At 43.9% G+C, this 11,842-nt stretch overlaps 1 protein-coding gene across 2 annotated transcripts in view; it reads left to right on the top strand.

The window, feature by feature from the left end:
• The window catches only part of npat (nuclear protein, ataxia-telangiectasia locus), a 231,620-nt gene extending 219,821 nt beyond the window's left edge, over window positions 1–11,799 (top strand). Inside the window, exons 5-17 of one of the 2 annotated variants that reach the window (XM_083773031.1) lie at window positions 60–103; window positions 506–754; window positions 2,860–2,935; window positions 3,879–4,002; window positions 4,245–4,336; window positions 4,496–4,577; window positions 4,965–5,061; window positions 5,276–5,386; window positions 5,627–7,174; window positions 7,474–7,580; window positions 7,699–7,789; window positions 8,373–10,306; window positions 10,931–11,799. In XM_083773031.1, the coding sequence (XP_083629157.1) occupies window positions 60–103; window positions 506–754; window positions 2,860–2,935; window positions 3,879–4,002; window positions 4,245–4,336; window positions 4,496–4,577; window positions 4,965–5,061; window positions 5,276–5,386; window positions 5,627–7,174; window positions 7,474–7,580; window positions 7,699–7,789; window positions 8,373–10,306; window positions 10,931–11,011 (4,636 nt within the window). In that variant the 3' untranslated portion in view covers window positions 11,012–11,799. Of the gene's footprint in view, window positions 1–59; window positions 104–505; window positions 755–2,859; window positions 2,936–3,878; window positions 4,003–4,244; window positions 4,337–4,414; window positions 4,578–4,964; window positions 5,062–5,275; window positions 5,387–5,626; window positions 7,175–7,473; window positions 7,581–7,698; window positions 7,790–8,372; window positions 10,307–10,930 lie in introns of both variants that reach the window. The other variant, XM_083773032.1, reaches the window with a different exon arrangement.
• The last annotated feature ends 43 nt before the right edge of the window (window positions 11,800–11,842 follow it).

Raw genomic sequence — 11,842 nt, forward strand, 5'->3', positions numbered from 1 at the left:
TTTCAATTAGATTTGTTCCAAAACTAGTTTTAATGTGTTATGTATTTGTCTTCCCCTAGATCATTGCAGAATTCTCCATCTTTATTGGTATCATCTCAAAGAGGTACGTTTTTCAAATTTGAGTGAGATTAATTTTGATAAAAAAAAACAAAAAAAACTTTCTAACTTATGTTGACAGTGACACACACACACACTTCAATTCAAAGGAGCTTTATTGGAAAATTTGATATGAGTAAATATATGTTTACATTGCCAAAGCAAGTTCCAAAATATCAGTTGAAAATGGGGAAAGTACAGTATATACAGTTGGAGGGGGTACAGGTACAGCATTAAGTAAACAGAGCTGTGTCACATTGCGTCATTATACTGTACATGTAATTATATATGAACAGCGAACTAGCAAATGTGCAAGCTCACAATGTGACGCATTGTGAGCTTGTAGATGAGTCACTTTCACTGAATTGTCACACCTAGCCTTCTCTAATGAGTCTCTTCCCTTTTGCAGCGCGTTCACGGATTGGAGCGGCACACATGAGAATACAGCACGCCTTGACTATGTCCCCCAATAGCAGCCTTGCATGCTCCACAGATACTGAGATGGGCCCAATCACCACCAGCAGCCTCGTCCACACTTCCCACGGTATGCTGGGCCATTCCACTCCTGTCAACTACTCAACACATGAGACCAGAGCCTCCTCGATGAGCAGCACACCCTTTCAAATTGAAGAAGGCGGCAGATTGGACACCATGGGAAGTAAGTACTTGACCATGAATATCTTTGCTGTATTATTAGGCAATGCTACTGGTTGGGGAATTTGTTTCATACACCATGTGTACGCTTCACATACATTTAATTTCATCCTGTTTGTGGTTCAGACAGCAATGCTAAAATTTAATTTATTTACCGGTACTTCACACGCATATATAAATCAGATCAGAAATGACAGTGTTAGAGAATCAGCCCAGGTTGGAAGGTTTACTTTGGGGATAAAACAAGAGAGACAAGGTTGAGATGGTTTGGGAGTGTGCAGAGGAGATATGAGGTCTGATGGCGCTGCCAGGCAAGGGAAGAAGAGGAAGGCCAAAGAGGATATTATGGACTAGACCTGTGCCCGCCTGGGGAAACGAGACATTTCCTGGTCTAGAGCAAGGTATACAGTATGAATTGGAAGTAAGGTCACCAACGTCATTTTCGGTATCACGCAATTCCAGACGGCAGATTCGTCGCACCATGGGAGCCAAACTACACCCGGAAGTTCGGCGGAATGCACTGGAGTCAATGAGAGCTCAGTGACCAGCTCATGAACAAACACTATTTCTGAATGACTGAGAACTTTTGTAAAGTAATCGCTTAAGTGACACAGGTCTCAATGGTTCATAAATAATGTTTGTTATGAGCTGGCCCAGCTTGCTCCATTCACTGCTTTGTATTCATTTAAAGGGATTGTGACATTAAAAAAAAGGTTTTGGAATTGTTCTTATTTTTTTAATAGGTTTTCTAAGCTCAATTGCACCCAAAAAACAACTTTTAACATTCAGTAGATTTTCTGTGATCTGGGGTTTTCTGGCTCAAACAGGTGCTCTGATTTTCCTGCTGTTTGTGATGTAAGATCCTGCAAATCCCATATATGTCAATGGGATTTGCCAGCAGATGTCACTGTTTTCACTGTGTTCCCTGTTTTCATTGTAGCTCAAAAGGCTTCCAAACCCCAAAGAAAACTTCAGACCACAGAAAATCCACTGAATGTTTTTTGGGTGTAATTGAGGTCATAAAACCTAAAAGAAAAACAAATGAAAATGAATGTCATAAAACCTTTAACTTCCGGTGCGAGATTTGGCTCCCATGAAAGTGTCTTGGCACAGCCCAGTCACGTGACCATGATACTACTTATTCTGGAGTGGGATTGAACTACAGTGTCCGCTGTTTTCTACTAGGGCGGAGGGGGGGTGGCATTCAGATCGTTGAACAATTACACTTAAGCATTTAATCCAGAGCGGTTTACAATAAGCAAGAACAAAAATACATCAAATTCATAAATAGTCATCATGAATCATACGTAAGCTAAGAACCTAACAGTTGAATATCTAATGAACTATGCATATATAAGAGTTTGGGACTTGTGGAGCGTTGTCCCAGCATTTTTAGTGAAGGTACTTTCAGCTTCCCTGTTGGCTGGTCTGAGCGAGCAATTTACAATTTACAATTTAGGCATTTAGCAGACGCTCTTAATCAGCAGGAGGGTTTGTAGGGTTCCAGTATGATTCAACGCATTGCTCCCGGCAACACCCGCCCATCTATACCAGATATCATGGTGGCTGGGCCAGGCATAGACATATAAAGGTAAACCAGACTCCTCTTCCGGATCTGGGGCATGTGTTCTTGAGGTTTGAGGCAAACATTTCCCAAGATTCCTTGCGAAGCATGAGCGGAAGCCAATAGCAAGAGGTCGGGGAGGAGCAAACCATGCCTTCTTTAGGAGACCATTTGTAGGCCATTGCGTCTCTAGTGGCTCCAATGAAGTTCGCCCATCTTCATAAATAGACCATCTATTCTTTTAAATATCCATGGGGCCATGGACACAGTGGGCGGACACATTATTAGGAGACGGGAAGAAGGTCTATTCATTTCCAACCATGGTAGAATGAACGTGAACACAGCCAACAGCTGAACCGTTCTTTAGCTCCATGGTCACTGAACTAAATACTGGACCCAATCATCACAAGGCACACGATATTAAACAATTTTAAAATCTAAAATACTTATTTATTTATTAAGTCATGTATTGTCTGCCAGTGGTGGTTCTTATATTTGTGATGGCACTTCATCGTTGCTAAAATAGGTAAATTATTGCTTTAAAGGAGATTCACCAGTGCACATTCTTGTCCCCGACCCCCGAATTACAACAGCCCAGATGTCTCCAGGACGACGGAAATGGTGAGATATATATTGTTTTTGTTGTTTTTATGTTTTAGAAAAGTACTAGTGAGATGAACAGCAAACTAGCTTCTTCACTTGATTAGTTTTGTCCCCGAAACACACATGTTCATGCATTATTATAAAAATAAGAGACGATGCATGCACTATAGTGTACCAGAAGAAGGCCAGTTGGGCAATGGTGTATGTTTTTGTCCCTGGCAGCCATAGCTGGATAGAGAGGCCATCTGGAAAAACAGAAGGTCCCCGGTTCGTTTTGGAAATGTCCCTGAGTAAGACACTTGACCCCTAACTTCTGCTATCCGGGCGCTGTAGTACCAATTTATAGTATAAATTACCTGTTGTACCCTGTGCATTTTTATCAGTTCTGCAGCGCTCTACGTTTTTTAATGCCAGGACGACATGGACGTCATTAGATGCTCCTATAAAATATATAGATATTTTTCTGTAGCAAGTAGACGCCTCGGTAACCACCAGCTATGGGATCTTTTTTTGCAACCCCCCTCCATTTACCTTGGTTAAAAGCAGGATTTTCAAAGCCCCATAACTCTGCTTCTACGTTCGCTGTTCATGGTAATCCTGATTCATCCGATGTTCGGATGTCATTTGTGACTTTGTCTCGCATTGCTCCCAACATGTAAACGTTTCTGGCGAAAGGTAAACGGCTTGAGCTAATGCTAATGATAGCCGATGGTTACAATGGTGGAATGGAAGCTGCTCAACAGGCTGTGAACATGATGAAAAATCACTGGATCGGCTGGCCAAGGTTAACTACACTTTGCTGCCACCTAACGTGACAATAAAAGAGTTCATGCTTGTTTAGGTCACTAAATTACGACGCAAGATCGAATGTCATGTGGCCGATATAAATACAGTGGGCTCACTTCACACAAGTGTGATTTGTATCTACTGTATGGGCTGATATCTGTTCTGCTGTGCTCAGGGATTCCCCTAGGAGGAGAGGTGGTGGTCTGGGTGGGCCCAGTGGTACCATAAGATCCAGCATGACTGCAAGTAGCCTGACTGTAGAGCCTCAGCCTGAGCAAGATGTCAATGAGAACTTCCCTGTAAGTAGTACTGTGTGTGTGTGTGTGTGTGTGTGTGTGTGTGTGTGTGTGTGTGTGTGTGTGTGTGTGTGTGTGTGTGTGTGTGTGTGTGTGTCTTGTTACGAATGTGTTGTCTTTCGTTTTAATGTCTTTGCTGCTGCATCAAACCTTGGGGAGAATTGTTAGCAGAGGGAACTAGAATAACTAGTGCCTTATAAGCCATGCGCTGCATGAAATCCTGGTCATACATCTTGTCTCCACAGCAAATGGTGATACAAAATGCACGAGAGAAGATACTGGGTGACAGGTCATTACAAGAGAAGTTGGCTGAAAACATTAACAAAATCCTTGCAAGGTAACTAATATATAAGATGTTTTTTATCGTTTAATTTCCTGGTCCCTGTACCACACTTCCCAGCATTACTTGTGGGAGAGGTGACTGCTTTGTCAAATGTGACTGAACAAAAGCCTGTTGTGTACCACGCCTTTCTTCTGTCTGTTTTCTGTGTGACAGTGATCAAAGCCCTCAGACATCAAAGACATCCTGTAGCACCATGGAGACAGACCAGTCTATCGATGAAATCCTGGGACTGCAGGTGCCTTTTACTTCCCTATTAGCAGACTCTACATTCAACTTATTTTGCTTATTATTATAGGCTAAGAATTCCTTAACCAAATGACATTAGGCGAAGCCAGATTAAAGACAAAAGCAATTATAATCATTGCAACAAACCTATATACTTTGTTGACTGGAGTCCCCCAGGACTCTACTAGGCCACCTACTTTAATTATTAAAAGAAAATCTCTTCACTGAACGTGGCCCATCTACAAGCTTGCAACGTGTCGCAACTTTTTAGATCTGCTATTTTCAGCGGATGTTCGACCCCAGAATAGGGACACTGGCATTCGGTTCATGTGGTTAAATAAGCTGTAATGAATGCCTTCGTAGTTGGACCACCTTCCATTGTGACATGTCTCACCAGGGGGAAATCCATATGAGTGATGTTGCCATCCATGACATATTGGAACAAACTGAAAGTGACCCCGCATTCCAGGCTCTATTTGATCTCTTTGATTACAGTAAGCATTTTCACCTGACACCAGTCATATTTGTATTTTCCTTCTGAACACATACAAGAATGAATATGGTTTTTAATAAAATGGTTAAAGAACTGAACACCTGCTGCATAAAAGCTATGGTCTTAACTGATTCTTAATTCTAAGGGTCCAACCACAAGCTCTCTTTCAACAAGAGAAACTGCAGTGTTTTTGCTTGATTCCGAACTATTTGCAGATAAAACCAGAATCACTGAGGAGCCAGAAGATGGTGTTATGAGCAGTAGCCCTGAAGAGAATACTGCTGGGTCTTCAGCTACTAGCAGGACTCCCCAGGATAAAGAGCAAGGTATTTATTTCCTGATTTATGTATATTGGTTCATACGGTATATAAAGAGCATAGGCTTGCCAACTTAAGATCATTTGTGGGAAGGAACGTGTGCAGTTGGAACCAATAACATTTCAGAATAATAACATTTGGTGTGTTTTTACCCAACATAAAATTGTATTAATTAAATGAGCATGAAGGACAACGTTATACTTAATCATTGCTGTAATTTAACATGTCATTTTCCATTTGCGGCTCAAGATACATGCATTGCTGGGAGGACAAAGTATGGACAACAGCCTAACAGCAGAAAAACCAGAAAGCCTGCTGCCCTCAGTTTGTTGAAGAAGACGATACTTGGGCCGAGTGTCAGAAGATGCAGAATAGAAAACAGCTGTGCCAGGCTGTTGACAATCTCGCAGCCAGGAACCACCTCAACCTCATCTACTGATGCAATGAACTCTAACAGAGGAGGAGATGACGAGGAATCTCTCTTCAGAGAGGATGCAGTTGCACCCATGGATGTTCAAGAACCTCTGGATCCTCCCCTATCACCTCCTATCCCTCCTCCTCCTACTTGTCTTCCACAAGCTACTCTCCCTTCTCTCCCTCCCCCTCTTCCCCCTACTTGTCCCCCATCTCTTCCTTCTACTTGTCTCCTTGCTGTTACTTCTCCCCCTCCCCCTCTTCCCCCTACTTGTAGTCCTCTTCCTTCTACTTGTCTCATTGCTGTTACTTCTCCCCCTCCCCCTCTTCCCCCTACTTGTAGTCCTCTTCCTTCTACTTGTCTCCTTGCTGTTACTTCTCTCCCTCCCCCTCTTCCCCCTACTTGTCCCCCTCCTCTTCCTTCAACTTCTCTCCCTTCTCCCGCTCCTCCTTCTCACCCTCCTCTCCACTCCTCTCCTAGGAAAACAGCCTCTCAGGAGGTGTTGGAAATAAACATGGACAGCAGAAGCATCTGCACTGGCCTCAGTGCATCACCTGCCAAATCTGCTGCAAGTGAGACTATGTCGCGGTCAAATGTGATCCAAATGCAGCAGAATAAACGAGCACAGAGGGCAGGAGCAGGTCGTAATGCACAATTATCAACATTCCATATTCCTGCTGTAAGCTCTCGGTTCGCTCCTGTGCCAGATAAAACAATCAAAACCTCTCTGAATATAACAGCAGCCGCTTCCTCATTAACATCCCCTAAATCCACTCCCGCCTCTTTCTCCGCGCCAGTCACAGCCATGCCGGTTCCATCGACAGTCCTATCCAGCACACCCAGCCAGGGCCCAGCTGACCCTGGGAATATAGTGTCCCTGAAGATCATCATCAGTGACGAACAGGAGGAGGCTTCTTGCTCAGCTGACCGTGTGTTGACTCAGGCCATTTCCAGCATCTCAGACCACAAGATCCCGACAATATTCCTCTCCTCCCCTTCCAATTCACCTGCCAAGGCCCCACACAGAATACCCCCAACAGCCAGCCAGGACGAGACTATTCTGGCAGTCAGCAGCCTGCAGAGTTCTGAGGTTCTTCAACCTGCAATGACATATACTAACTCTTTTAGCAGCAAATCTGGGTTGATTGTAGGTTCTCCATTAACTGGGACATCTCAGCCCCAGCCCAGCTACATAATCCAGTTACCCATGGATACGGTTGACACCACCCTCCCCGCACCCACTGCCAGCTACATCTTGGTGACTGACCCTTCTGCTACAGACCCCCATGCCAGAAATGTGTTGATACCAACTGGTACCTCACAGGGGCCTACAAGCCAGTACACTCTGGCCACACCACCCAGAGGCCAGAGCCACCCTACTGGTAAGAGAAGTAGTCAAACCCCAGTATTACAATATTCAAGTATCCTTGATAACATTGAACCAAATAAATCAACTATGAAGTTGTTATTGGCAATACATTATTGCATTTTATTGAATCTTTAACTATTTCCTTCTGCACTCCCCATTAGTCATCATATTGTTCATTGTCATTTGGTCTTCATTCCTTGCTGAATACCTGCCAGAAGTGTTTTGTTGCTGATCTTTGATTGGCTTCTCTGTGAATAACCGTGGCCAAAATATAGCCAAAAATATTCAGTATTATCGTTTATGCTCTTTCAGGATCAGCGCTTGTCTACCAGTCCTCTGTTGGGCCCATGATGCTGCCTGTGTCTGTTATGGGTCAGAATACTGCAGGCACAGGAACGTTTCAAATTGTTTCCAATCAGGTAAGCAAATACTAGTTTTTACATAGAAATTAATGAATGTGTTTATTTAATTTATAGTGTACAATGTCAATAAAACCAAATAAGCAATATCAAATAGCACATGCTCTGTCTTTTTCAGCTTGTTACTGTGTCTAGCCCTGTACACACCCAGCCAAAATCTGTCAAAAATACACACCCCACATTGGCCCAGAAACAGCCTACAGTCTCAAGTAAGATTTATTTATAAGTCACTGCATTACATTTGTGTCATCCTGCATTGGTAATTACTTGCGTAAGAAGAGCGCGCAAGTAGTGTCATTGGCTGCTTATGGTGGTGGTGTCCATCGGCCAATCAGGGATTGGCTGATGACATAACTAAGGTACGTTTGGTGATCGGCTGGGTATGTATGTACCGTATGTATGTCGGGGTAAGAATTGTGGTCCCTTATTGGCTGGGTCTAAAGGATTTAGAAAGCAGTTGTAATAGACATTTGTTAGGGAGCGCCTGCTGGCCAAGTGGTCCAGGCGCATATCACACTTTGGCCTGACAGCGCGTTGCGTGTTCATGACGACCTTTGCTGCATGTCTCTCCCCATCTCTCTCTCCCGTCATTCTTCACTTGTATCTATAAAATAAGGCAAAAAGCCAAAAACAAATCTTAAAAAAAAAGAAAGAGACATTAGTTAGTAGCAGTACTTGTGTGCTCTACTTGCGCACAAGTAGGCCATGTATGGCCTACTTGTGTACAAGGCGCAAGTTGGCACCTCGACAGAGTGCATATCTAGTTACTCATCTTGTTCTCTTGAATTGCAGGCAAAACGGGAACTGCTGAAGAAGAGTTAATCAGCAACGTGGTCAAGGTGATCTCGACTGAGAAGATGGTAGCTGCAGGCATGAGCCCTGCTGGTCATCGTAGGATCCTCTGCTTTGACTCTGCTGGAGACTCCACACCACCACATGGCACCATATCGGCTCTACCCACCACACCTCCAACATCAAACACTCCTGTGTCACCTCCCCTTCAGCTCACTGAGAAAGCTAATACTGCACCAGTTCGTCGAGGAAGGCCTGCTATTTTGGCTGGCAGCAAGCCCAAAAGGACGATTGAGGCTCCTGAATGTCCAGACCATACTCAGGGGTCAGAGGTGACAAAAGAGACACAGGAACCCCTGCCTCAACAACGGCAACAGAATGATTCTGTGAGAAAGACACCACGCAAAGAGGGTCATAAAGTCCTTGATCAAAAATCTAAAAATGCAAGCGTCAATGAGGTTGATGTCTCACAGCCTGAGTCCTCAAAGAAGTCTGCATCTGCAAGGAGATCAAAATCGTATGACGGCAAACGCAACAACGAGGACAACGGCAGTCAGGCAAAACCTAAGGAATCCAATAGTTCAAGGTCAGCATCGTCTGCCTCAAGGAGATCAACATCATTTGACGGTAAACGCAGCAACGATGATGACAGTCAGGCAAAACCTAAGGAATCCCATAGTTCACGGTCATCATCATCTGATTCAAGGCAGCGATCAGGGAACAGGATGGAGAAGGAGGAGGCCAGCGGGAAAAAGCCTGGTGACAACTGTCAGGCTAAACCTAAGGAATCCCGTAGTTTACGGTCAGCATCGTCTGACTCAAAAAGATCAAAAACCTTTGACAGCAAAAGCAGCAATGATGACAACGGCAGTCAGGCAAAACCTAAGGAATCCAATAGTTCAAGGTCAGAATTGTCTGACTCAAGGAGCACAAAATTATTTGACGGTAAACACAGCAACGATGATGACAGTCAGGCAAAACCTAAGGAATCCCATAGTTCACGGTCGTCATCGTCTGATTCAAGGCAGCAATCGGGGAACAGGAAGGAGGATGCCAGCGGGAAAGAGCCTGCGAAGAAGGATCCAGCCAAGTCCCGTGAGGGACGGCCAGAGAGGAGAGAATCCCATAGTTCACGGTCGTCGTCATCTGATTCAAGGCAGCGATCAGGGAACAGGAAGGAGGAGGCCAGCGGGAAAGAGCCTGCAGAGAAAGATCCAGCCAAGGCCCCTGAGGGACGGCCAGAAAGGAGGGCTTCCTCTCAGGAATCTCCTAGTGTCACAGCTAACAAAGAGAATGAGGTGGAGGGGAGCAAGCCAGAGCAGCAGCAACAACTATCATCATCGCCTTCCTCAACACAACAAGAGTTTAGCCCACCACCAGCAACTCCTCAGACCCCCAACAAGCAGTGCAAATCCAGTAAGACTTCACATAGGACTCCCTCTAAGACCAGCTCCCTAACAAAACGGGCATCTGAGATGCTCCAGGACATCAAGGGACTCAACCCTCCTTGTACCCCAGGCAAGGGGTCAGGCACAGGCTGTCCAGACTTTCCTCTGCCCCGTACCCCTGGGACTGATCATGTCCAGGAGGACTCATTAGACCAACCCCGGACCCCCGCCAGACAAAGGGAGTTAACTCCCAGGCATCTCTTGCCACCTACAACCCCAGAGCTGCCTACCTGCAGCCCAGCCAGTGAGGCTGGCAGTGAAAATAGCATCAACATGGCTGCTCACACTCTTATGATATTGTCACGTGCCACCATTGCCAGGACAGGCACACCATTGAAGAACAGCATGCGCCAGGATGGGACAGGAGAGATGTCTCCTACATCATCTAAGACTACCAAGAAGCGCAAGCAGTCCTCTCCTGCTCCTACCAGCCCCCAAGCCAAAAAGGTGTCGAAGCGTTCATCCACTGAAAAAAAGAAGGAAAAGGTGAGTCTTATGTTGAAATCTGCACAATATTGTGTACACTTCATCAACCGAATCTTTTTATGTATTTATTTTAGTTTTATCAGTGGGAGTGTGAGCAGTGCATTGAATGCCGCAATGTTTGTGTTCACACAAGCAGATGCAAAGATACAAAAAGCACATTTGTCACTTTGTATCTGCCAGTTCAACTTATTTGTAGCAGGTACAATCGTCGGATTTGCTTTGTTAAGGCCCAGCCCTACCTGGACCCTCATCAAACCCTGTACACTCAAGACACTGCCCCTGCTGCCACCATTAGATCTCCATATATGGAGCTGACCTGTTCTGACATTCCAAATGTTTATCAAACCCTGTACAGTGCACTCAAGACACACTCCATATATGGCTAGTGCACGCAAGAAGTGACCACCCTTTAGGGCGAGGTCGCTTCTTGCCCTCAGGCAGACGTCTTACTGGTGTTATGCTATGTTCATTGTTTACCTGTAATGGTATCATAGTTTCTTTGCACTACTTATGTGGCTTGACTGGAGTTCATGCTTATTCCGATCTCACTGTATTTCGCTCTGGATAAAAGCGCTAAATGACATAAATTTTTACCGTATAATTGTAATGCCTTTACTTTTATAGAAGCAGAAGAAAGTGTTGGACTGCTTCCCAGATGACTTGGATGTGGACAAGTTCCTCTCCTCTCTTCACTATGATGAGTGAATTTGATCACTAATCACATCATGAGAGGGTTCCCGGATGCTTACATTACTGTTACTGTTACATTGCCTGAGGCCTTATATGACATATTCTGGTGGGTCGTGGAGTGGACGACTGTCGCTGTTGTTTTTCCCTAACAAGTCATTTATGTCATTATCCATTTATGTACTGCAGCCATCAAAATGGCTGCAGAGTTGATCAAGCTTTTTATTACTGCTTGTAACTTAAAGGATACTGACTGTAAAGAGCTCTATTTCAGAACATACAACTAACATTGACTTGTGCAATTAAAAAAAATTCTACAAATGTCTGATGGTACATGAAAAATCATATCTACTCATCTTGTTCTGGAAAGTTTAGTGGAAAGTGTAGTTCACTCAAAAATAATGTTAATATATATGTGAATGCAACATGTGTGTGTATATATATAAAAGAAAAACGTTTTAAAATGTTTGAAAATGATATTGTCAGTTTGACAGCAGTGACAAACTGTTTCAAAACTGCTTACTCAGGCTTTAACTGGACATGCTCTAGGAAAATGTTTTAATAAACCGATTAATTGAAACCTTGTGTCATTATCTTTCAAATATAGTCTTTGCAGACAGTGAAAACCACCTTTTACATCTTATTAATTAGAATAGGCTGTTGATTAGAATCACATACAGAATAGAATGTCTATAATTTAACAAGACCTAAAACAATGAGTCAATTTAATAATTATAAAACAAAATAAATTCTGACTATTTATTGGGGATTAGCTCAATGTGTCTACAATTTATCACCATATACATCTGGCCTTAGCAGATTGGGCCGCTTCTCACTTTCTTCACTTGT

The sequence above is a fragment of the Protomyctophum parallelum genome, assembly GCF_964188405.1.
Source record: "Protomyctophum parallelum genome assembly, chromosome: 9".
Lineage (NCBI taxonomy): Eukaryota > Metazoa > Chordata > Actinopteri > Myctophiformes > Myctophidae > Protomyctophum > Protomyctophum parallelum.